This window comes from Saimiri boliviensis, chromosome 12 (genome assembly GCF_048565385.1).
Source record: "Saimiri boliviensis isolate mSaiBol1 chromosome 12, mSaiBol1.pri, whole genome shotgun sequence".
Classification (NCBI taxonomy): domain Eukaryota; kingdom Metazoa; phylum Chordata; class Mammalia; order Primates; family Cebidae; genus Saimiri; species Saimiri boliviensis.
The window spans coordinates 107,027,812-107,054,322 of NC_133460.1; the positions used below are offsets into that span (position 1 = coordinate 107,027,812).

Below are 26,511 nucleotides of genomic sequence, written 5' to 3' on the forward strand. Positions count from 1 at the left end.
GATTTAGTTGGTAGTTGAAAAGAGTATGAAATATCATTGTGTGTGTTTGGAATGTAATTATGGTAACTATTTTTCTTTTTTACACCATAGTTTCTTCAACTTCTGGGGAGCATCCAAGAATTTTTAATCTAACAGGTACTTTCCCCATTCTTATATTTTGCAACTGTTTTTCTGAGGCTGAGATCTAACCATTTATGACTATTGGAAATGCAGCAAATGTTATTTCCCTGGCCCTTGTGCTGTGTGCAATCAGAGCTGTGCTCATGAGAGGCAAGCTGGTGACATGGAAGATTCTCGTGGAGTAGAAGTCTTTCCAAGGAGAGAGCCCGCTCAGCCACCACCCTTGGCAGCAGAAGCAGCAGGCCACTGCTCCTGCAGGTCCTTCTACAGGGGCCTCAGGAACCAGCCCCAGTCCCAGGGGATGCAGATCCTAAGAGTTAGCTTCATTTGCTTTGGGCACAGGGGTTGTTTTCACTTGGCCAATTTCTTACTTACTTGTCAGAATGATGTTCTGTCTTCTGCTGCTTGGTTTTCTAATCCCCACGACCTCCATCATTTCTCAATCAATATTTTACCATTTTCTAAATTCAGGTAGAGCAAAATTAATTTTGTACCAAGAATTTATAATGTTCTTGGAGAAACCTGAGTTAGAAATGCAAAATCTGAGCTCCAACCATTCAACCGCATTTCTTGGAATTTTTAGAAAAACCACCTGGAAAATGACACCCATTTTTTTTTAAATCTGAAGACTTAGTGTTCAGTGTTTCAAACAGTCATGGTGTGTCAGCATAAAAACTCTGAGTCCAAAGGGCATCAAATGTTCACCTTCCTTCTTTGTAGCCTCAAATTTCCCAAGTGACCATCAATGATACTACCCTGGCAAAGTTCAAATAGATGCTTCCAATTACTGTCAGACAGTGAGGACCACCCCCATGGGAGGGAAAAGTGATATACAGACATTGTCTAGTTTGAGCTTAATCTTTTAAAACGCTGATGCACTTGTGATGATGCCTTGGTTTTCCCTTTCAGCTGCTGAAGTTGCCCCAGCATTGACAGAAATGGTCCCCAGCATTGGTAATCCTTTGATTGTTTCCCTTAAAGCTTACTGATTATTGAATCTTCCTAGGGGATTCCCTGTAATGTAAGTGTCCACCCAGATTCATGTCACCCCAGGACTGAGAAAATACAGACCTGATATAGAAGGAGATGTTACAGAGCTGGCTGCCACTTGTCTCGTCTCTGGATCCTGAGAAATGTTTTTAACTGTGAACCTGGCCTACAGTAATAACGAAATAATGAAAGGTTGAGTTGGAAATATTCCCACACTATTGCCTATCAGTTTGATGGATCTTTTTCAAAACAGATATTTATTCTTATTCTTATAATTGCCATATTTCCAATCCAAAGATGAGGAGAATAAGGGAACAAAATATTGGAAATCACAAATGGCCTCAAAAAAGTCAGTCACTGAGTTTGCAAGCACAAGTTTGACTTAGTCCTGTGAGACCTAGAAGCAGGAAGCAAAAGTGTGTAGAGTTTTAGAACTTAGTGTGTGTATTATCTTAAGAACTAAAGAAAAGTCCCACTAGTGTCTGCCGGAAGAGCTGATCACATTCCAGTGGTAACCTCCGGGTCTCCCCAGACTTGCCCATTGTCAGGTTGGCAGATGGGAGGAGCCAGTGCAAAGGGCACATGAAGTCTACCACAGTGGCACTTGGGGGACTGTGTGCGACAACCTTTGGGGCATTGGCACTGCCCACATGGTGTGCCAGCAGCTGGGCTGTGGGGAGGGCATTGGCCGGCCCAGGGAATGGCCACTCTGCGGGGTGGGGGGCACGGGACACATCCTCCTGGACAACATGCAGTATCAAGGCATGTAGTCTTCACTAGGCTGGTGCCACCATCTGGGTCTGTCCATCTACTACTGTGGCCACCTTGAGGATGCCAGGCTTATCTGCACAGATACTCACTTCCAGCTTTCTCTTGGGGCTGCCTGAGCCATGACTTTCAGCGGGGGGCCTGAAAATCAACATGAGGAAGTTTGGGTCTCACTGGCATCCTCTCAACAAATGCCCAAGGTCCACTGTCAACACTGAGCTCCCTGGGGCAGCATGTATTATATAATGACATATAATACAACCCTGGGCCAGCCCCAAGTCCCTCAGCCCCACATCGTGCCCTGATGTTGGTTCTGGAGGTCTGTTGGCTATTCTCAGCCTCCCTTAATTTGTTGGTCCACCCAGTGTTTGACTCAAGGCCCAATGAGTTCACCTTAGGGCCCTCACTTTCTGCAGTCTTCAAGGAATTACCAGATCCCTCCTGTGAACCACCCATTGGGGTAATAGCACTTCCTAGACTTTGTCCCAAAATTGTCTGTTTTGAACTTTAAAGCTGACTTTGTAGTGCAGCTCCAGGAAATTCCATGAACAAAACCCAGATCCTCTCATCTACATCCTGAGTGAAATCCTTAGCACTATTTTCTTTTGGCCTCTGTGGTTTGAGATCGTTTACTCAAGAAGAAAAAAAAAAAAAAAAGAAGAAGAAGAAGCCCAGTTTGTGCTTCATCCATGCTTCTTTCTCTTGCCAATAAAGTAGAATAGAAAAGGAAATGCAATGCAATATTCATTGCTCAGCTTAATTTTATAGGACAAAGACTAGACTAAAAGGATTTAATTCATCTATTTAACAAATATTTATTGAACACTTTGTATATGCTAGGCACAACTCTAGGTGCTGAGGATGTAGCTGTGAACACAACAATCCTTCCTTCACGGAGCTTGCATTTCAGTGGGAGGGTTAGAGTCATTTGTGCATTTAAACACTAATGGATAATTAAGAAAAGTAAATGAGTACTGAATCAAGAGTCATAATATCTTTATCATGTTAAGGAATCACTTTCCTTTAGTGCTCAGACAACTTGGTATTGTGTTATAAAACTAGTTTGGTGAAAATGGGAAATCAACATTAGAAACCTAAAGTCACAATTAGGAAGGCTCCTAGTGCCATTCTAGAAATGATATCCTCTTCAGTGCCTCAGTGAAACAGCCTCTCTGACCCATCCTTGGGTTCTCACAACCAATGGGCATTTCTCACTTTCTGCCTTCTTGCATCCCTGTCTCTCTTTCAGTCTCAATTTAAAAACCTTTCTTATTTTTACTTTTACATCTCAGAAGTTGTTCTGGGGCCAGATGCTGTGGCTTACACCTGTAATCCCAGCATGTTGGGAGGCTGGGGTGGGGGAATACAAGGTCAGGAGATTGAGACCATCCTGGCCAGCATGGTGAAACCCTGTCTCTACTAAAATGCAAAAAGTTAGCAGGGCATGGTGGCACATGTCTGTAATCCCAGCTGCTCTGGAGGCTAGGGCAGGGGATTCACTTGAACCTGGGCGGCGAAGGTGCAGTGAGCCAAGATCGCGCCACTGCACTCCAGCCTGGCAACAGAGTAAGACTCCATCTCAAAAATTTTAAAAAAAAAAAGTTGTTCTGTATCTAATTGTAATGTATCTGAGATATAAGTTTTTAAAATTAAAAAAAATAAATTCCTGTTTGTTTTACAATTTCAGCATCAGCTACGGAAGTGACCTCTTCACCTGGTAATTTTAGTTTCTTTCTTGCTTTCTATAAATTAGATATGTGTAGATTACTTTGCATGTGGTTAGGGTTGGAGTTTGTATCGCATATAAAATTAAACATCAAGCTCATATCAATGTATAAGGTGATTACATATTCATTAAATGAAGAAGTACATTGAACAGAGATTGTGCGCCTTCCATACAATGCACACAGTATGTCCAGTTTGTTTCCTTCCTCTTTGGTGCAACAGCTGGTCTTTGAAATCAAGTTTTAGTGACGTGGCTTCACTTACATCCTCATCAGTGTCCACAAATTTGGGTGTTCAGTGAATCTGTTTGTTTTTTTTTTTAACTCCCAAAAAACTTTGGATAGCTCAGGAAAAACTGCTTCAATCTGCATTTGCAGAAAATAATGGACTAGCACATCTCTCAAGTGTGTTTCCAGTACAGTACATTAATCTATTGATATGTAAATCTTAAAGAAGGATTTGCACTGCTAAGTAAGTTAGGGAAATGCCGTATCCCTCTCTTGAAGATTTACAGCCTATTAACACATTAAAGTCACCGACAAGTCCTATAGTAAGGGATCTTTTTAAAAAAAAAACTTGGTTTAATCCAATGATTCTCAAACTTCTTTTACCACTGAAATCTTTTTTTTTAACATATATGTTTTTTGGACTTTAGGTTCTGGGGTACATCTGCAGAACATGCAGGATTGTTGCATAGGTACATACATGGCAATGTGATTTGCTGCCTCCATCCCCCCTGTCACCTATATCTGGCATTTCTCCCCATATTATCCCTCCCCAACCTCTCTACCCCTGCTGCCCTTCTCTATTCCCCCCCAAACAGACCCCAGTGTATGATACTCCCCTCCCTGTGTCCATGTGTTCTCATTGTTCAATGCCCACCTGTGAGTGAGAACATGCAGTGTTTGATTTTCTGTTCTTGTGTCAGTTTGCTGAGAATGATGGTTTCCAGATTCATCCATGTCCCTACAAAGGACACAAACTCATCATTTTTTATGGCTGCCTAGTATTCCATGGTGTATATGTGCTACATTTTCCTTGTCCAGTTTATCACTGATGGGCATTTGGGTTGATTCCAGGTCTTTGCTATTGTAAACAGTGCTGCTTTGAACATACATGTGCATGTGTCTTTATAATAGAACTATTTATAATCCTTTGGATATATACCCAGTAATGGGATTGCTGGGTCAAATGGAATTTCTATTTCTAGGTCCTTGAGGTATCGCCACACTGTCTTCCATAATGGTTGAACTAATTTACACCCCCAACAAACAGTGTAAAAGTATTCCTTTTTCTCCACATCCTCTCCAGTATCTGTTGTCTCCAGATTTTTTAATGATTGCCATTCTAACTGGTATGAGATGGTATCTCCATATGGTTTTGATTTGCATTTCTCTAATGACCAGTGATGATGAGCATTTGTTCATATGTTTGTTGGCCTCATAAATGTCTTCTTTTGAAAAGTGTCTGTTCATGTCCTTCACCCACTTTCGAGTGGGTTTGTTTGTTTGTTTCTTGTAAATCTGTTTTAGTTCTTTGTAGATTCTGGATATTAGCCATTTGTCAGATAGGTAGATTGCAAAAAAATTTTTCCCATTCTATTGGTTGCCAGTTCACTCTAATGATTGTTTCCTCTGCTGTACAGAAGCTCTGGAGTTTAATTAGATCCCATTTGTCTATTTTGGCTTTTGTTGCCAATGCTTTTGGTGTTTTGGTCATGAAGTCCTTGCCTACACCTATGTCCTGAATGGTTTTGTCGATGTTTTCTTCTGGAGTTTTTATGGTGTTAGGTCTTACGTTTAAGTCTTAATTTATCTGGAGTTAATTTTAGTGTAAGGTGTCAGAAATTGGTTCAGTTTCTGCTTTCTGCACATGGCTAGCCAGTTTTCCCAACACCATTTATTAAACAGGGAATCCTTTCCCCATTGCTTGTTTTTGTGAGGTTTGTCAGAGATCAGATGGTTGTAGATGTGTGGCATTGCCTCCAAGGCCTCTGTTCTGTTCCATATCTCTGTTTTGGAACCAGTACCATGCTGTTTTTATTACTGTAGCCTTGTAGCATAGTTTGAAGTCAGGTAGCTTGATGTCTCCAGCTCGGTTCCTTTTTTTGCTTAGAATTGACTTGGCTATACAGGCTCGCTTTTGGTTCCATATAAAGTTTAAGGTGGAGTTCACAGAAGTTCACAGTTCTGTGAAGAGGGTCATAGGTAGCTTGATGGGGATAGCATTGAATCTATAAACTACTTTGGACAGTATGGCAATTTTCACAATATTGTTTCTTCCCAACCACGAGCATGGAATGTTTTTCCATCTGTTTGTGTCCTCTCTTATTTCCTTAAGCAGTGGTTTGTAGTTTTCTTTGAAGAGGTCCTTTATATCCTTTGTGAGTTTTATTCCTAGGTATTTCATTCTCTTTATAGCAATTGTGAATGGCAGTTTGTTCTTGATTTGGCTCTCTTTTAGTCTGTTATTGGTGTATAGGAATGCTTGTAATTTCTGCACTTTGATTTTATATCCTGAGACTTTGCTGAAGTTGCTTATCAGTTTTGGTAGACTTTGGGCTGAGATGATGGGATCTTCTAAATATACAATTATGTCATCTGCAAATAGAGACAATTTGACTTCCTCCTTTCCTAATTGGATACCCTTTGTTACTTCTTCTTGCCTGATAGCTCTGGCTAGAACTTTCAATACTATATTAAATAGGAGTGGTGAGAGAGGGAATCCTTGTCTAGTGCTAGATTTCAAAGGGAATGCTTTCATTTTTTGCCCATTCAGTATGATATTGGCTCTGGGTCTGTCGTAAATAGCTTTTATTATTTTGAGATACATTCCGTCGATACCTAGTTTGTTGAGAGTTTTTAGCATAAAGCACTGTTGAATTTTGTCAGAGGCCTTCTCTGCATCTGTTGAGATAAACGTGGTTTTTGTCTTTGGTTCTGTTTATGTGGTGAATTATGTTTATAGACTTGCATATGTTGAACCAGTCTTGCCTCCCTGGGATGTTACCTACTTGATTGTGATGGATAAGCTTTTTGACGTGCTGTTGCAATCTGTTTGCCAGTATTTTATTGAAGATTTTTGCATCTATGTTTACCATGGATATTGACCTGAAGTTTTCTTTTTTTGTTGAGTCTCTGCCAGGTTTTGGTATCAGGATGATGTTGGTCTCATAAAATGATTTGGAAAAGATTCCCTTTTTTTTAGGATTGTTTGGAATAGTTTCAGAAGGAGTGGTACCAGCTCCTCTTTGTACGTCTGGTAGAATTCAGCTGTGAATGCATCTGGACCTGGGCTTTTTTTTTTTTTTTTTTTTTTTTTGGTTGGTAGGCTATTAATTGCTGCCTCAACTTCAGCCCTTGTTATTGGTCTAGTCAGGGTTTCAGCTTCTTCCTGGTTTAGGCTTGGGAGGGTGCAAGTGTCCAGGAATTTATCCATTTCTTCCAGCTTTACTGGTTTATGTGCATAGAGTTGTTTGTAGTAATCTCTGATGATAGGACAGGGAAACATGTTTCAGTTCAGAAAGGATTTAATTTATACCAGTGCATATGTTTTTAATTTGGGAAGATGGGAATTTGAAAGAGTAGAAAGCAGCTAGTCATCATAGGTGGATTTTTGCAACAGCAAAGCCTCCTACTAAATAAGACCATAGTAAAGGCAGAATTGTGTATAATCAGAAAATGAATAAAAATTTTCTGATCAAAATCGAAGAAAAAGAAAAAAAAGATGAAAAAAAATTTCTGATCAATTGACTAACATTTTTGGTTGTGTTTCATATTCAGGCATAACTTCCACTTCAGAAGAAGTAGCTCCTTCATCTGGTAATGCCCTCTGCCCACTGCACTGCAAATGTATGCAAATGGGACACCAGGATCACTCTGTCTGCCACTGGGGTCGAGACTAGGCAGGCTTGGGGGCAGTGTGGTATCAAGTTGTCATTGTCTTTGAGCAAGGTGTCTCTTCCAGGCCAGACCCTCTGCCTGGCATGAGGTGGAGGTTGGAGGATGGTAAGATGGAGAGAGGACCTTCCTAGCTAGGTCCTGTCACCTGCCATGGGTTCTGGTACCCTCATACATCTCTCCTTCATAGCGCTTGCTACAATTACAATTCACATGTCTATGTATGATCATTTGACCTCATCTGAATTTCCCATGACATAGTCCTCTCTTTGAGGACAGAAAGAACCATACATGATTTTGTTGGCTGTTTTACTCCAGCCCTGGCACAGTCCCTGGCACAAAGGAGTGGGGAGTCAATATTTGTCAAATAAATGAAGGTCATGTTTTCTGTATTCTAGGGACAGAGAAAAGAAAATGAATTAACTATGAAACAAAATTTGTTTGCCATTCGGTAGGTTTTGACCAATTACCTTTTCTCATTTCCAGAATCTTTGAATACTGCTCTAACCACCTCAACAGGTAATCTAAGTGTTATTTTGGGTTCCATCTTGCTTGCTATGATTTATTTTATTTGGTTTCCCAGTGAATTTATTAAACAATTTTTTATATCCTGGTTAAATTCTTTAATTTTTAGTAATCTTTTGTGTTTTAAAATATGTCTATATTGACCTTACTCTTAAAGGCCATCTCTGATCCCCTGATGGTCAGTGAATTCTGGGCAACTCAACTAAATGCATAAGCCAAGGGAAAAACTTGTTCAATCCATTAGGCCAAGTTGAATCCATGAACACATTCAGTGACTGACAGGAGTCCTAAACCCCCAGGCCACAGACCAGTAGGGCTCCATAGCTGTTAGGAACTGGGCCACACAGCAAGAGGTGAATGGTGGGCGAGTGGGCATCACCACCTGAGCTCTGCCTCCTGTCAGATCAGTGGGGTATTAGATTCTCATGGGAGCGCAAACCCCATGTGAGCTGCAAACATGAAGGATCTAGGTTGTGTGCTCCTTATGAGAATCTGACTAATGCCTGATGATCTGAGGTAGACAAGTTTCATCCTAAAACTATCCCTCATCCTCCCTGCCATCCATGGAAAAATTTGTCTTCCACAAAAACAGACCCTTGGTGCCAAAAAGGTTAAGGACCACTGGTGTAAGTTAATCACCTACTTGAGTTTGTGGAGAAAGCTTCTCCTGGAGACCAGCCGCCAACCAGTGTTGCCAGAATGGAAAGAAGTCAAGCTGTGGTTTTTCCTGATCCTCTTTGACATTCACCAGTATTCAGTGAGGAGGACCAAGGCAGAGAGGGGTGCAGAGTTGACCAAGACAGCAAGTAACTCACCTCTTACACTACAGATTTTGAGTGATGCTGGTTGGAATTATCCAAGGAGTTTCTAATGTGACTCTGGGTTCAAGAACTTCACAAATAGAGTGTAGAGAAGTTTGTGGGGTGTTTTTCATGAAGGAAGGGGGATAATAAGGATGGTGGTCTTCCCTGTTCTACGTGCCAAAGCAAATGAGGTATAAAACATCAGATTCAGCACCAAACTGAGGCCTTTATTACTGATAAAGCTGGATTGGCGGGAAACAGTACAAAAGACAAATGGACCTGCCACCCCTCCCCATCCTCAGCTAGATCTTGGGACAGCCCAGCTAGGGAAAGTTCCAGTCTGCAAAGCTGATCTTTCCTGGGTCACTGCCTCCAGCCATTTGAAAGGAGGAGAAAGGCTGGGAAAGCAAGTCCCCACTCACAGAATCTTTGTTAGATTAGCTCCATACCACTGAGAAACCTGGCTGTGGCTCCCCAGATGGTCACCTCTACCTCCATGGGAAGAAGTAGCATTTTGGCAAGAGGAATGGAGACCCACGGGAAGGAACGGAGGGGTGACTCAGAGGCAGTGGGGGCTCTGGAGATGCCTTGCCACGGCTCCTGACTGCAGAGCAGAAGGACAAGCCTGGCAGTCATTCTAATCCAGGACACCACCTTCCCATCTCCCGCACCTTGTAGAGATGCGTGTGCCTGATGAGACTGTCTTACTGCTGCCTTGTCCTTTGTGTTCACTTCCAGCTTCCATCTCCGCTGCCGAGACCTCCACACCAGGTAGAACACTGTCTGCTGTTCTGTCAGTGCCTCTTCTTGGAGTTCTGTTTATCAACATGGAATTCAAAACTTTTGTCCCCAACATAGCCTCTGTAAAAACAGAAACCCAGCAGTCGCCTCCACTAGTATATGTCTCTTCTTCCTTTTATCTCTAGAGATCTCTTCAACCTCAGCAGAAGGGACCTCTCCATCTGGTAAGGTCTCTCTCATGGTACTGTTTAAGTTAGTGAAACTAGCTTCTTGTATGTCATGTTCTATTCCGAAAATGAGCCTCAGTAATGATCATTTTTACTGCAAAGTTAACCTCATTGAAAAGACACAGGTGGCCTTTTCCACTCGTGTTTGTTTCCTGCTCTCTTTGTTAATGCACAGATGCATCTTCAACTTCAGCAGAAGTGGACACACCCTCTGGTAATGTTTTCTGCCTGCCCCATTTCTAAAGTTCAATTATGATCAACTTTTTTTCTCTTTCTCTGTGGCAAATGAGCATATATAGGTACTGACTATTCTGTCTATGGTATGAGCCTCAGTGTAAACAGAAACACCAGCATCCTTTTCACAGAAACTGAGGGTCATGTTCTCTTCATTCATCCATAGACACAGAAGGGGCCCCTCCACCAGGGCACACCTTCTGCTTGCTGCACTGGTCTTGATCAGATGTGCCCATGGGAGGCCAGGGCTGGGGGTCTACCCTCTCCTGCTTGGCCATGTGTGTCAGGTTTCAGGTGATGCTCTGACCCAGCCAGCACACCTGAACACACAGGTGAAAACACTGGGTTGTGATAGGGTTAGTTCTATCCATCTGCTCTTCTGTTTTCCACTGTGTAGTTTGTCAAACAAAAACATTCCTCTGCATTTGCGGGTGTGACTTCCACTGCAGCTGAAGTATCTTCTTCACCCGGTATGCTCCCTGCTCCTCGCAGCAGCCCTGATGAGTGACTTTCTGAGAATGCTCAGCCCAGCAAGAGTTTGCACACCCAGAATAAACACTTCTGTTTCCCCAGGTGAGGTCAGGGGAGAAGACAAGAGAGGTCGGGGGAGAAGAGAACAGAAATCAGAGGAGAAGAGAGGAGAAGTCAGGGGAGAAGCGAGGAGAAGTCAGCAGAGTCCACTCAACTCCCCAGAGGATTCCAGGACACTCCTCTATTGCTAGTCATGAAACTGAATGCAGTGTAGGTGGATGCTGGGGAGAGGATAAATAGGATAAAATAGCTTAAAATGTCAAGACTTTAGAGATGGTCTGGAGTAGAGATTCCCAAATGTGCATACGTGTGTGAGCCTTATATGGAACTTGTGAAATGCAAATTCAGTGGCTCCAGGTGGAGATTTTCTAAGGCTCCCAGGCGATGCCACTGCTGCTGGTCATGGACCTGGTTGAGGGAGTAAGATGTTGAACCACCACCCTCATTTTGGAGGAAAATGAGGCCTAAAGAAGGAAGAGATCTGCCTAAAGTCACAGAGCTAGGGCAAGGCGGAGCCAGGTGTCCTGACTCCTGTCCAAAGTCCTTTCTGCTCTTATGCTCTGCTGATGAATCCATCTCTGTGATTCTCCCAAATCCCTATGATATTGACATCTTCAGTAACAAGGCTCTGCTGCTTTCTTCTATTTTATTTATTTTCTTCTTCTTCTTCTTCTTTTTTTTTTTTTTACTTCAAGTCCTGGGTACTTTGAAGACATGGGGGTAAAATTCAGTGAAACCAAAGTTCAGCACTTTCTTTTCACTTACGTTTAAGTATAGCCAGTCGGCTGGCCGGCCTTCCTGCCTTCCTGCCTTCCTGCCTTCCTTTCTCCCTCCCTCCTTCCCTCCCTTTCTCCTAGTTCTTCTTTCCTTCTTCCCTCCCTCCCTTCCTTCTTTTCTTCCTTCCTTCTGTCCTTCCTTCCTCCCTCTCTCCTTCCCTTTCTTCCTACCTCCATTCCTCATTTCCTCGCTCCCTTCCTTCCCACCCACACCATAACTCTACTTTCGCCAGAAGATTCCATTGCCTGTAATTCTCACTGACTCTTGACATCACATGAGGCAGCCTTTTCTTTGTGGATCTGGTTGATGATAACTGGGTTGGTTTCGTGACAGTTTAGGTGACACTTGCAGGTTTTACATCCTTTGTGAAGGCATGCCAGTGAAATCACTTCCTGTTTGTGAACGGCCACTTGGAGTGGAAGAAAAGGCGTGGTGACCATTAAACCCTTCCCTTCCTTCCCCTTCACCCCTGTTAGCCATAAGGAGCCCGGGTGAAGGCAACATCCACAGCTATGCTCCCCAAAGGCGAAGTGCTTAGAATATGTGCTTTGGGGCCTCATGGGCTTGAGTTGTAGATAACCTGAGCACGCTATACAACCCCTGAGTCTCCATTTCCTCATCTCCAAAATAATGACAATACTTACCTAAAACATTTGTGGTGAGGATTAGAGATGCAAATATCTGATACATGGTAGATGTTCAAAATGAGAGCTGTCAGTCTCCCTCGCAAGATGCCAACTTCTCATACTCAAGTTCATGCCCAAAAGTGTAAATCCACAAGATAAATGCACTGGGTGGATTTGTATTGCATATCACTTATGAAATAGGCTATTTTCATATACTTGTAGTCTACAGTGTACAATTTTAATGAAGCCAAATTTTAATGCTTTCTTTTCAAGAGAATTTTTTTTTTGGCAGCTGCAGATTTAATTTCAACTAAAGTGACACCATCACACCAATGATCATATGCCTGTTGCTAGATTAATGCTTCATTTTATTATTTACACTACCATATTCTTTTGTAAACTCCATTGTTAATTTTTCTACTGGAATTTCCTCTGTATATGTTACTGTGGAATTACATCTCTCAGATAATGGTTTTTCTCTTATCTAAAAATATTTCTGAGGAAACTCACTCGATTTTCTTGGCTTCATTTTCAACCGCTATAAAACTGTTTTCTACAAAATATAATTTTTTAATTCTTTCTTGCAAAATTCAGTATATTTATAAAGCTTCTTTTCTGACCATTTAATGCATTATTTTATATCTGGAAGATAAACAGGAGACAGCACCGCTCAGTACTTTTTTTTTTTTTTTTTTCCTGAGACAGGGCCTTGCTCTGTTCCCACGGCTGGAGTGCAGTGGTGCAATCACAGCTCACTGCAGCCTTGACCGCTGTGCTCAAGTGATCCTCCCACCATCGCCTCCCGCGTAGCTAAGACTGCAGGTGTGCACCACCATGCAGCTAATTTAAAAAACTTTTTATAGATGCCAGATCTCACCATGTCACCCAGGCTGATCTTGAACTCCTGGGCTCAAGTGATTCTCCCACCTCAGCCTCCCAAAGTGCTGGGATTACAGGTGAGCAAGCTGTAATTTAGTACATTTTGGTGGCAAGAAATACATTTTGATGGCAAGAAAATAAAACTTAATGGATAATATTTCTGCATCCAAACCAGAGTAGGAACTTAAACAATGTATTAGTATCTGAAATTAGAGTAAATGTTTGGTTCTTTTTCAGCTTTGTATATAAATATGAATTCACAGTTTTAAAGTTTTTTTTTTTCTTATTTACAGTGAAAATCTCAGTGGATGAAAAGATGGCCCCTGTACTTGGTAATTTATGTTTGTTTCTGAACACTAAAATGATCATAACTCTATTAATACTGTTAGGATTACATTTCTTTTTCATTTAACTTCCTTATTCTTTACAGGAAAATTTTATGAGCTTGTAAGTGTATGTGTGCAGACACAGGTGTGTGTGTGGATACACATGCACTCTGTGGGTTGGGATCCCAAAATTCACTTTCTAAAACCTTACCCAGAAGATATTTACTCTTATTCATAGTTCAAAGAAAGATGGTTATCTTGCTTCCAATATTACAGCAATAAATAAGATGAGGTGAGGGCAACCAGCCTAGACAAGCATGCTGCAGTCACAGAGAAACAGAAGCCCGTGGTGTTTAACATTCACTAAGCATCTTCTATGTGCCAAAGAAAGCAGGAAATTGAAAGATGCAGTCACAACATACCAATATAAAAAACAAATCATTCTACACATGTCTGTGGGCATGACACCATCAACATAATATAGATTTTATTTTTTATTGTTTTTATTTTTAAAATCAACCTTTTTGAAGTATAATTTGTATATATAGTGCATGCATCTATGAGTTTTGTCTAACCATCACAACTGTTCACCACCACCATCAAGATGGACAGCATTTCCATCACCCCAGAAAGTTCCCTCATGCCCTTTCTCAGTAAATCTCTCCCACCTTCCCCAGGCCACCACTGCTGTGCCTTTCATCACTGTAGAATAGGTTTGCTTTTTTTAGAATGTCATATAAGTGGAATCAAATAACATGTGATCTCTTGTTTCTAACTTTCTAACTTAAAATGTTTTTGAGATTAATAAAGGAACAAATGTATTGGTCATTTGTTACTTTTTACTGCTTAGTACTATTCCACTGTGTGCCTTTACCGCGGATGGGCACCTGCATTGTTTCTGGATTTGGGCTACTGTGGATGCTTCTGCTACCTCCAGATCTTTCTGTGGGCATGGACATTTGTTCATCTTGAGTAAATGCCAAGTGGAAGAGCTAGGTTGTATAATATGGTTTTTAGAGTGAATATTTGAGCTCTTCTTCATCCAGAGTAAACGTAATTTCACTGGATACATGTTTGATGAGTCAATGCAGTGCCTGATTTTAGAACAACTGTCTCCTAAAGATTTGAAAGTGTTTTCTGGTTTTCGTTTTGCCTGTTTGCTTTGTTTTTTGGGGTGTTTTAATTTTTGTTTACAGATGAAGTTCTTAAGTACCTGGAAAACTAGGCCTGCCCACAGGGCCATTCCTGAGGGCTTCAGATAATGAAGGCTTTACCGTATGAGAGAAAGTGTGTGTGTGTGGTGTGCGTGTGCGTGTGTGTGCGCACTCGCGTGCACGCGCACACGTGTGTGCACATGTGTGTGTGCAACAAAACCAGAAACAGTTCGTATTGCAAATAGCAGTGGCACCCTGAGGGGTGTGTGTGTGTGTGTGTGTGTGTGTGTTAGAGAACAACAAAAGCGGAAACAGTTTGTACTGCATATAGCAAGTGGCACCCTGCGACTACATCCAGGATGGAAACCTGACCACCTGACCGTTTCTCTCGCCACGCAGAGCCGCCCCTGCGCCTGGTGGGCACGCGGAGCCGCTGCGAGGGCCGGGTGGAGCTGCAGCACCAGGGCGTGTGGGGCACGGTGTGCGACGACCACTGGAACATCAGGAACGCCCGCGTGGTGTGCCGCCTCCTGGGCTGCGGCCGCGCTCTGGGTGCCCCGGGCCGCGGTCGCTTCGGCCGGGGCACCGGGCCCATCCTGCTGGACGACGTGCGCTGCGCCGGCAACGAGGATGCGCTGGAGCGCTGCGCCCACTCGGGCTGGGGCCGGCACAACTGCCAGCACCGCGAGGACGCGGGCGTGGTGTGCGCAGGTACCACGACCCCTGCCCACCCTGCCTTTTGTCTCCTCACATTCCTAGAGTCAAAGTTCACCATCCTGGGGAAGTCAAGTGTGGCCGGGGTCCCAGCTCCTAGGCTACTGATGGCATGGTGGTTGTGTACCCTGGGTGGTAAACATTTTAATCATCCAGGCTTAGGGACGAGCGCGCTCATCACTTTTGTGATGCCTGTTCAACGTAGTATTGGTTCTGAAATACAGCTAAACGATGATGGGTCAAAGGAAGGAGTGGCGGCCCGTGTAACAAAATGACTAAGGCCGTCGAACTGGCTGCTGTTTGGCTACAGTTTGTCCAGTCCCTCTTTCCATCTCAGAGGAGGGCTTCAAGAGCACAGTTCTGGGCGGACACTCCTCCCCTGGACCCAACCCTCAGAAGTCAGAGACACCGCGTGGGCGTCCCGAGCTCCTCTCATGTCCCTTTCGTCCAAGATTTGGCCTATACCTTTCCTGGAATGCGTTTTATCACCCACCTTCTGCCTGGCCATTCTGACTTTCAGAGGTTGACTTTCCTCTGTATGGAGCAGTGCTTCCTTCCATGTGTCCTAAACTTACTCTAAATTTCAAGGAGTTATAGAATTCTAAGATTTGAAACACAAGTATGAGCTCACCTGGTCTATTCCGTTCTTAGTTTTTTACAGGTAAATCAAAGGAAGTGTAACCATTGCTTTTGGCTTTGCAGGTGTTGCCTTGTTTTGCATAGACAGAGGACCCAAATAGAAAAGCTGTCAGAGCGCCCTGAAGGCAGACACGAATCACACCAAGCCAAGGAGTATGAGTGTGTGCTAGGGTCATGGGGCCCTCACCTTCCAGATCCTTGTTCTGATCATGTCAGTTCCTAGTTCCAGTTATTCCTGATGCTGTCAGGGGGCTGATTCTAAATGACAATCCATTTTCCATTCTTGGATTGTATGCCAAATGGGTCCTTTGGACATTCACTGAGGAGTTCAGTGAACCTGGCTGGCCGTGCTTCCGGGGCTGGGTGTTGGCCCTGGGTACTGTCCAGGCTTGCTTCAGAGCTATAGAAGCATTTGATATCTGCGAATTACATTTTTTCCCAGCTTGAGGCCCCAAGCATGTCGTGTGCTTGGGAAAGGACACCAATCAGTGTTCATACACAGGATAGCGTTATGACCTTAGAAACCATGTGTCTACTATTCTCTCACTCCAATAAATCTTGGAATTGACGATACGTGTATTCTCAACTCTACTTCATAAACGCTGGGCTCCAGCTCCATCAGGAAGCTCTAGGTCCTCCTTTCCTTTGCATGACCTGGAATATTCTCCTGCCACTGTACCCCAGCTTTAGTAGTGAAATCAAATGAGCCCATTCCCCTACACTTCATGTCTACTACCAGCTACATCCTCCTCTTGCAGTGTTCCAACACCGTTGACATTTGTTTTTATCCTTCTTCTCTTACCAGGTCCAGCTGACTCTCTTGTGCCTAAGGACAATGGTAAAGTCTTCTCCTCTCTAGGATCTGAGGCTAAGGATGCTGATGGGGGAGCTAAGAGAGAAGCCTAGTAAGGGAGAAAGAACAGGCTGTGAGGGAGACCCGCTTCTGTGTTCCCACTGAGGTCTCTGGATTTCCACCCACTCTCTGGGTTTTAGGAGGTTGGGAAGAAGCCCCTTTGCACCCAGGCTTCTTTTCTCCAACTTACCTCTATATGAGGACCCAGATGGTGTTCAGGCACAGAGTTCTCAACATGAGAAATGAGCCATGCATGGAACATGGGCTATGGTTAGGATTCCCCATGGGTGTGGCATGACCTCAAAGCCTTCTTGGAAAAAGATAGGTATAAGTAAAGTTAATGAAAGTTAAGTCAAGGGTTGGGTGTGAGGAGAGCTGAGCCAGCCCCAGCTTATGGTAGTTTTATAAAGTAAAGGTATACCCACACCCATGAACTACATGGTCAGTGTACCAGTTTCTCTTTGTGAGGGTTTCTCCATCTTCCCCTCCTGCAGCCCAGCTATCCTGCTTGCCGCACCTCTTCCAAGCTGTCATTGACCGAGGCTACCTCCGGAGGCTGGGCTACTCCTCCTGGGACATCCACTTAAACGATGAGCTATGTCGTCCCCAAGTCACTGGGCGTTACCTGATCTTCAATATTCCCTATGGCCACTGTGGCACCATCCAGCAGGTAGGACACTTCCCAGGTGGTACTACCCTTCTGTGGATTATGACAGGGTGAAAAGTTTGGGAAATTCAACCACCTATTTAAAAACTATGTAAGGACAGAAGGAAAGTGCAAGCCATAACTTCATGTCTGAGTTTGGTAAGATAGAGAGTAGCACATTAGTTTGTGTGAAGCTTTTTCCCCTTTGGGGAATCTGGGATACACAATAACAAGTGTTGAGTGCTAATGGGTGGATGGATGTGTGGATGGATGGATGGATGGATGGATGGATGGATGGATGGATGGATGATATATTCTTTTCACTCTAGAGGCAATGTATTTTCCACACATGGCTCTTGATTGAGCATTAGTGCACACCTACTATGTGCAAACTATGGTGCCAGGCATGTGAGAAGACAGATTGTCCACTTGCCCATCTGACTGCTAGGTTTCTAAGTAGTTAAGTACATTCCATGATCAAGAAAGCAAACCTTTAGGACATTTATGAATAATGACATATATATGTTTATTTAATTTTCCTTGACCACTGGTTTATTTCACAAAACAATGGCATTGAAGTTAAGGAAACAAGTACACGAGAGACAGGGAGAGTGTATAACCACAGATTTTTTTTTTTTTTTTTTTTTAGACAGAGTTTCGCTCTTGTTACCCAGGCTGGAGTGCAATGGCACGATCTCGGCTCACTGCAACCTCCGCCTCCTGGATTCAAGCAATTCTCCTGCCTCAGCCTTCTGGGTAGCTGGGAGTACAGGCATGTGCCACCACGCCCAGCTAATTTTTGTATTTTTAGTAGAGTCAGGGTTTCACCACGTTGACCAGGATGGTCTCAATCTCTTGACCTCGTGATCCACCAGCCTCAGCCTCCCAAAGTGCTGGGATTACAGGTGTAAGCCACCGCACCCAGCCAACCATGGAATTTTTTTTTTCCCTCAGTATTTAAGCAGGGTAACCTGTTCCCAAGCAAGATCTCCATATGGTTCCTCTATTCTTTTACATCCCCTGATTAGACACAAACATGAGTCCAGGAAACCCTTGACATTGTTAGAGTTTGAATTCATTCACATTTTGTCTATTTCATTGTGCAGATCATAGTCATTCTTATTCTTTTTGCTTTGAAAATTCTACTTTTTACCTCAGAGGTTTCTGCCCCGGGATCTATACCCTCTGTGTCTGTGAAGTGGGCACCCCCAGGGAAGCTTCTGGGCCATCAGGGAAGACCCTGCACATGTTTTCTCTGTCCTTGCTGGCCCAGCTTCCCCTGAAAACCCCATGAGCTGACCAGGGTGCTGGGGCCAGAGGTCAGTAGGGCCAGGGAGCACTGAGAAGAAAAACACTGCTGCAGAGAGGTCCTGTGTTTGATTTTACAGTCAGTGGATGAGTTGCCTTCTAGGTGCTGGGACACAGCAGCCACAAGACTGAGAGGGTTCCTGCTCTACGGCTCTAATGTTCACAACACGGGGAACAGGATCAGACCAAACACACAACCAGAGTTCTTTTTATACCAAAAGAAGTTAAGAAGACAGGAAAGGCTGGGCGCGGTGGCTCAAGGCCTGTAATCCCAGGACTTTGGGAGGCCGAGGCAGGTGGATCACGAGGTCAAGAGATCGAGACCATCCTGGTCAACATGATGAAACCCCGTCTCCACTAAAAATACAAAAAAATTAGCTGGGCATGGTGGTGCGTGCCTGTAATCCCAGCTACACAGGAGGCTGAGGCAGGAGAATTGCCTGAACCCAGGAGGCGGAGGTTGCGGTGAGCTGAGATCGCGCCATTGCACTCCAGCCTGGGTAACAAGAGCGAAACTCCGTCTAAAAAAAAAAAAAGAAGAAGAAGAAGAAAGGAAAACAAGGGAGGATAAAAAAGTCATTTGGAGTGGAAGAGAAGCTGCGTTGAATAGGCTGGTGGCTGAGAAGCCGAGCCTGCCCTGGGCTGGGGCAGCCAGGCAGAGGATGATCAGCCAGGGCTGAGGTCCCAAGGCAGCTGCAACCTTGAGGCTTAGAGGAAGAGACTAGAGACAAGGAAGCCCAACATCAGAGTGGAAGTGGGGGCAGGAGCATGTGGGTGAGGAATCTGCCTTTTATTATAAGTTGGGCATTCTCAAGGAGGGTAATATCACCCTTATGGGTAGTGGGAAGATAGATATTCACTCTTAGAGGAGTTAGATAGATAGATAGATAGATAGATAGATAGATAGACAGATAGATAGATAGAGATATCTTTCTGGCTCAAGCCAAGATAAACAGCCAGTATATAAACTGTATCTTGTATTACAATTCATAGTCAGGGTTTGAGAGAGGGCAGGATGAGTAAGATGTCTACAGAAGCTCCTCAATGGGGCCGTGGTGGAAAAAAGGTTGAGAAATGTTGGCCTAAGCTGACAAGGCAGTTCTCGGAGATTCCAAGCAGAAGGTCACAAGATCTGAGTCCCACAGGCTGCGGCTTCCTTGAGCAAATGTTCCCAGGCAGGCTGAGCCTCTAGGCATCTACACAGGGCATGAGAGGCAGCGACCCCGGCCTGTCGGCCACAGCACAACCCTACCTCCTGCAAGTCATGTTGAAGTTAGTTCAAGGCTGGGAGTGAAGTTCAGCAGCACCAGACCCACAGCTCACATAGAGCCAGTGCTGGTCTGGATTCAAGGGCAGGGGGGAGATGAAAGAGAGGACAAGAGTCCCAGGGATGGAGGTGGGGGTGGCTTTCGGGAGCCTGCAGGAATGGAGCTTGTGGAGGAGCTCAGCAGACAGCTGGACCTGCCACCCCAGCTCACAGCTAGCACAACAGCTTGGTCCTTACAGGATGGAAGGGGCAGTCCAGACTTGCCCACTGGGGGCTCCCTGCATGCACCTCATATGGCATGTCACCCCTTTGTGGTGTTAAGTACCACAGAGGTCTGGCCCTAAGAGATCCTCCCTCCAGCAAGTCAGCAAGCTGGCGCCAAGTGGGGTGGGAATGAGAGGTCGCAGCTCGCAGAGGCAGGTGCTTGTCAGGAGCCGAGAGTGCTGCCCACGACTCTTCTCTCATCCTCCCAGGAGCACCTCGGCTCCCTCAGCTACTCCAACTCCATCAGAGGCCGGACGTGGGGCCACCCTGGCCGAGTCACTGTGCGGCACAAGGTGCCTGAGCTGAAGTTCACCTGCAGGGTGGATGGCCCAGCTACAGTCGAAATCATTCGTGGGGATGACACCCTGATGGAGGGTGCTGGCTACACTGTGTCCATATCCTTTCTCCAGTCCCCCGAGTCCCAGCATGTGGGAGGCATGGTGCCCTACTATGCCAGCCAGAGGAAAGAGGTCTTCCTCCAAGCCACGCTCCACAGCCCCGATCCCAGCCTGAGGCTCTTCGTGGATACTTGTGTGGCTTCTCCAGATCCCCATGATTTTACAACCATCAAGTATGATTTGATCCGGCAGGGGTAAGGAAGATGAATGGCCTTCTGGGGTGGACTATTATATTCACCTGGCATGCCTTTAGGGAATCTGTGGCTTCTCAACTGATATTCCTACATTAGAAATTTGTGCAGAGTCCTCACTGTGTCTCAGAGGCAGAGTCGGAGCCCTCACCATCCTCTGATCCCAGTTGAGGACAAATGGTAATAGGCAGGCAGTTATAGACAGCTTTCCTTAATTCTTCACAGTCCTGGGGAGGGCCCTGGTGGCCCTGGGTGGGGTCTGCTGCATCACCCCACCCTTTCATGTCCATGCCTCCTTCCCTTCTAGTCGTATGACTTCAATGAACTCCCCATTCATGGTGCAAGCCCACGACATTGGCCTACACTGATGAACTAATGGGTTATCCCAAACTAAGATCTTAGTTATACTTGTGAGACTTATTCTGGCCCCTTTGGTTAACCAAAAGATTTGCTAAGTTAGAACTTTGGCCAAGCACTTGCCATTATAGCTCTCTTGTCCCCTAACAGGGGCAAAGTACAGTTGGCAACAAATCTGAAAACAACAAAAATCCATCACTTACTACTCAATGGCAGCTTTAGAGTGGTGAGAACCACAACAGCCTGAAGTCTGTGGAGAGCACTGTGGTGCTCATCTCCAAAAGCCAGGGGAGGGACAGGACACGGCACCTTCCACGGGCAGTGTGAGCCATGGTGTGAGAGGTGCACAGAGGTGGCACTAAACTGCATTGAGCCACAGAATGAGAAAGCTCTACCCTTTCAACCCCCCTTATAAATCTATCACCCAAGAGGCTCAGTTTGGTGCCAGAATTTAACAACTGACACTTTTTTTCTCCTGCTTGCTTCAGTCTTAATTTGTTCCTCTTTCTCTAGTTTTCAAAGCTTAGACTACAGATTTTAGATATTTCTTCCTTTCTAACATGTATTTTATACATTTCCCTCTAAGCCCTGCTTTAACTGCATCCCACAAATTTTTGATAACTTGTATATCCATTTTCACTTAGTCCAAATGTTTTTTAATTTCTCTTGAGATTTCTTTGACCCATCGTTACTTAGAAGTGTGTTGTTTAATTTCCAAGCATTTGGGAATTTTCTTAGAATTGTCTGTCATTAATTTTGAGTTTAATTCCACTGTGATCTGATAATGTATTTTGTGTTATTTCTGTTCTTTTAAATATGTTAAGGTGTCTTTTATAGCCCAGAATGTGGCCTGTTCTCATGAATACTCCATGTGGACTTGAGGAGAGTGTGTATCCTGCTGTTGCTGGATGGAGGGCTCTATAAATGTCAATTGGATGTGGTGGATTCAGTGTTGCTTAGGTCATCTGTATCCTCACTGAGTTTCTTCCTGCTTGATCTTTCAGCTACTATTGAAGGGGTTTTGAAGTATCCCAACTATCATGGTGGATTTGTTGATTTTCTTTGCAGTTCTATTGGTTTTTGTTTCATGTATTTTTGGCTCATGTATTTTGTCTCAATGTATTTTGTCCCAAAATACATTGAGACAAAACTGTGTTACGTGCTTACACATGAAAAACTACTGTGTCTTCTTGGAGGACCAGCCACTTTCTTGTTAGATAATACCCGTCTTGCTACCTGATAATTACTGTGCTCTGAAGTTTGTTTTTTTCTGAAATTAATGTAGCTACTCTGCCTTTCTTTTGATTGGTATTTGCATGGTGTATCTTTCTTCATCCCTTTACTTTTAACTTGTCTGTGTCTTTATATTTAAAGTGGGTTTCTCATAGGCAATAGATAGTTGGGACTTGTTTTTTAATCTACTCTGTCTCTAAATTGGTATGTTTAGACCATTCATATTTAAAGTGAATCTTGACATCGTTGGATTAAAATCTATCATCTCGGTAACTGTTTTCTAATTAGTTGCATTTGTTCTTTGTTTCTCTCCTCACACTCCTTTTGCTGCCTTCTCTGCTTTTAATTGAACATTTTATGTAACTCATTTTATCTCATCTTGTTGCATCAGTTCTTTTCATCATTTTTTGGGGGCTGGTGGTGGTTTCCCTAGGGTTTACAGATTTACATTTTTAAATTATCTAAGTTTGCCTTCAAATAAAACCACTAACACTTTTAATCTCTCTTTGCACAAAATAGAATAGACCTTTTGAAGGCAAGAGTTTTACCTGGAATTTAATTACTTTGTTTTGTTTTTATTGTGTTTATTTTCTAGTTCCTTTCCATTTATGGCCAGGAATAGTGGTTTTTCCACTCATAGTACTGTTAAAAAGTTTATTTATGAAACAAAGAGTGGGTAGTGGGAAGAACTCCATTTGCAATTCAGAGGTCTGGGTCCATGCCTGATTATCTGGGTTACAGTGAACTCATATCATGCTTTAAGTTAATCGTTTTGTCCTGGGGTTTTTCTCCCCATCAGGTGCATCAAAGACAATACCTACGTCAACCTCCACCCCCGCCAGAAGAACATGGCTCAGTTCAAGTTCAATGCCTTCAGCTTTCTTGACAGCTATGATGTCGTATATTTACAGTGTAAGGTTGCAGTGTGCAAAGTGGGGGATTATGCCTCTCGCTGCTCCCAGGGCTGTGCAGGGCAGAGTAGGAGAGGTGCAGGCCCTGTGGAGTCCAAGGAAGAGCAGACTGAGCATTTCCAAATGGTGGGGCCACTGGAGATCCGCAAAGCCACTGCTCAGAAGGAGACTCTTGAGTGATTCATGTGAATCTGTAGAAAGCAAAGTCTATTCCTTTTCAATAATGTTTGAAAAATCAGAAGTTATCCGTGTAGAGACAGGTCAAAGAAAGAGCCAGACAGGATTGCTTCTCTAAGCTTTGTTACTAAATAAATCTACTCTGATTACTAAACTTCTAAGGCAATTACTCTTTGCTGGCTACAAATATTGCATTTTCTAATTCTTTACTCTTAAGAACTTGATCATTGTCTTAAATTGTAAAAAATGTTACAAAGAGCAGGGTTATCTCTCTATACCCCATTTCCAATTTAAAGATTGTTTTTTGAAGTTGACTGTTTAATCATCAGATGCTATTACGTGGATCTCTGTTTTTGTCCTCTGATGGTATGAGAATTTATTTTCAGCTCTTGGCAAGAGTCTTATGAAAAATAAACTGTCAGGAAACCACTACTCATTTTTTAAAACTCTAACTGGTCAGTTGAATCAAACATGTCATTTACTTATCACAACAAGCTTTAATGATTTTGTTTCAATGGGAATAAATCGGGCCTAGGCTTTGTTGTGTTTTGGTTGTAGCTTGCAAATGAAAGGCTAAAATAAAATCACAGGAGCCACATGTCTGCTGTCTGAGCTGCTAATGCAGGGCAGGTGAGCTCCAAAGTGGAGCTTAGCCTGCAAGAGTTCTTTGCTTTGCCCAGGAAAGAATTCAAGGGCAGACTAGAGGTAGAAGAAAACAGTTTTATCAAAGAGGCAACATTATAGCTCCAGCAGTGTTATAGTTCCATTACTGCTCCTGCAGAGCAGGGCTACCCCATAGGTGAAGAGTAGCAGCTTGGGGCAGTTTTGCAGTTATATTAATATTTATACTCACTTTTTTTTTTTTTTTTTTTTTTTTTTTTGAGACGGAGTTTCGCTCTTGTTACCCAGGCTGGAGTGCAATGGCGCGATCTCGGCTCACCGCAACCTCCGCCTCCTGGGTTCAGGCAATTCTCCTGTCTCAGCCTCCTGAGTAGCTCGGATTACTGGCATGTGCCACCATGCCCAGCTACTTTTTTTTTTTTTTTTTTTTGTATTTTTAATAGAGACGGGGTTTCACCATGTTGACCAGGATGGTCTCGATCTCTTGACCTCGTGATTCACCCGCCTCGGCCTCCCAAAGTGCTGGGATTACAGGCTTGAGCCACCGCGCCCGGCCCTATACTCACTTTTGATAGCATGCAGATTAAGGATTAGTTTATGGAGAAATTTCTAGGGAAGGAGTAGTAACTTTTGAGTCATTGGGTCATTGCCATGGAAAAAGGCAGTAACTCCCAGGTGCTGCCATGGCAAAAGTAAATTAACATGGCACACTGGTGAGCATGTTTGATTGAAAGCTGCTTCCACCCCAGCCCTGTTTTAGTTAGTCCTCAGTTTGGCCCAGTGCCTGAGCTCCACCTCTGGAGTTGAATGCTGCCTCCTACTTCACCACTAGGTGTTTGTTTGGCCGTGTTCTGAATCCATTTCCCAAATCCTAACAGCATTTGGGAAACCTGAGAAGTACACACAAAACCTGGAAGGCACACAAGCAAAGATTAGCTTATTCCAGCATCCTCTCAGAGAAGGAGAGCAGTATCCACTCTCATCTCTCTTTTTACCCTAACAGAAAGAGACCTGTGCTAGACTCACTATCCCTGAAGGTGTCTTTACAGAAACAGACTTGAACGTAGTCAGATTTGTATTTTTGCTTGTCAAGAAATACTCAGTAACAATATTTAAAAGATGGTCCTCATCTCCAAAGACCAGTTCCCCTCTTTGTCAGTAAATGGCGTGCACAGGATGGGACTACAGTACTGTCCAGTCCCCAGGGAGGAGGAAGGCAGTTTTTGGTAGAGCCTGGGAGCTAACCCTGAGATCCTCAGGGTTAAAAATCTGACAAATGACCCAAGGCAGGGGGTAGCCTATGAGCAGAACATCTATTTCATTACAAATTTTCCCTTCACCAACAACTGTCTTGGTAAAATATACTGTTATATATTTTAATGACGTTCCCTGCTTATACGTAGAAATTAATGAAATATAATTACTGGCCAATTTGGTGAAAAGGGTATCTTTAAATCAGAGTTAATTATTTGTCTGAGTAGCTTTAACTTTAGTCACATGAAACAATGATTTTAGTATCTGATGTGTATTTCATTCAAGTACTTCGAATGAATAAAGGAGCTTTTCCAAGTAATTGTAGGCTGCTAGAGTTTCTGCTTTCAAAATCGCCTGCCCATTAACTGTATTTACTTATAGCCCATAACATGTTGAGGAAGTAGAAGCTAACAGCTACCAAAAGCTAGGATTTTATGATTTTTAACAAATCCCTAATGTGAAAAGTGTTCACAATGAAAGAACTAACATTTTAATAAACAAGGGTCCAAATGAACTTCCAGATCAGTTCCTCTTGGTGTGTGGTTCAAAGAATGGGATCCAGAAAGCAACCTTCTCTGAAAGCATCCCAGGTGACTCTGGGGAAGGCTGAAGTTTGAAAGCCATGGTTACTGTTCAGTGTTCCACGTCTCATGGATCAAATGCACTTAACAGGGAAAAAACACCAAGGGTACAGACCAAAAAGAGCCAAGGAAAGCCTGCCCCCTCTAGCCAAGGGAGCAGCAAAGGAGCAACCTAGCAAGACAGAAAATACTTAAATGAAAACTGTCCTGCTCTAGCTAACTGCCATGGGAAACGCTGTGGCCCCACCTTCATCCCGGCCAGCAAAGACTGAGTGGAGAGCCTGGTCTTCTGCCCTCCCGTAACACTCCTCTTCCCCTCCCTCTTCCAGGGTGATGTAAGAGAAGGCAAAGCAGGGACTGGGATGCTCAGCACACCAGGCAGTAATGAGACCCTTACCTGCAGCCCTCAGGTCAGGCTCAGACCAGGTGGGGAGCCTAGACTTCCATTTTTACCCCTACTTGGAAGGGATGAAGCACCCTTTTATTCATTCTATCCTGGTTAAAGGAGGCCCAGTGGAGAGCCAGGACTTTCACCCCAGCCCAGCAGTAATGAGGTGACCCCATGCACCTCAGGAAAGCAGAGGTAGCCTGGATTCCTCCCTGTCCCACCCCTCTGATTTGCATGTGCCTGATATTCCATTGCCAATCTCTTCGTTTTTAGCCTCTCTGAAACACTTTGTTAAGCAAGTCTCTTGAATAGAACGTAGAGTTAGATTTTGCTTTGTAAAATATTCCGAAAATCCATCCTTTTTAGGTGAGTAGAATGACTGCT

At 43.8% G+C, this 26,511-nt stretch overlaps 1 protein-coding gene across 14 annotated transcripts in view; it reads left to right on the top strand.

Annotated features, from left to right (window-relative positions):
* Positions 1-24,130, top strand: part of DMBT1L1 (scavenger receptor cysteine-rich domain-containing protein DMBT1) — a 57,223-nt gene extending 33,093 nt beyond the window's left edge. For 10 of the 14 annotated variants that reach the window (XM_074383029.1, XM_074383038.1, XM_074383028.1 and 7 more), the window contains 16 exons: positions 91-135; positions 1,030-1,074; positions 3,566-3,595; positions 4,259-4,300; positions 7,386-7,424; positions 7,989-8,021; positions 9,569-9,601; positions 9,757-9,795; positions 9,974-10,012; positions 12,830-12,922; positions 13,139-13,177; positions 14,725-15,036; positions 16,484-16,516; positions 17,026-17,201; positions 20,226-20,608; positions 22,995-24,130. In XM_074383029.1, the coding sequence (XP_074239130.1) occupies positions 91-135; positions 1,030-1,074; positions 3,566-3,595; positions 4,259-4,300; positions 7,386-7,424; positions 7,989-8,021; positions 9,569-9,601; positions 9,757-9,795; positions 9,974-10,012; positions 12,830-12,922; positions 13,139-13,177; positions 14,725-15,036; positions 16,484-16,516; positions 17,026-17,201; positions 20,226-20,608; positions 22,995-23,286 (1,673 nt within the window). In that variant the 3' untranslated portion in view covers positions 23,287-24,130. The remainder of the gene's footprint in view (positions 1-90; positions 136-1,029; positions 1,075-3,565; positions 3,596-4,258; positions 4,301-7,385; positions 7,425-7,988; positions 8,022-9,568; positions 9,602-9,756; positions 9,796-9,973; positions 10,013-12,829; positions 12,923-13,138; positions 13,178-14,724; positions 15,037-16,483; positions 16,517-17,025; positions 17,202-20,225; positions 20,609-22,994) is intronic. The other 4 variants (XM_074383037.1, XM_074383032.1, XM_074383034.1 and 1 more) reach the window with 4 other exon arrangements.
* The last annotated feature ends 2,381 nt before the right edge of the window (positions 24,131-26,511 follow it).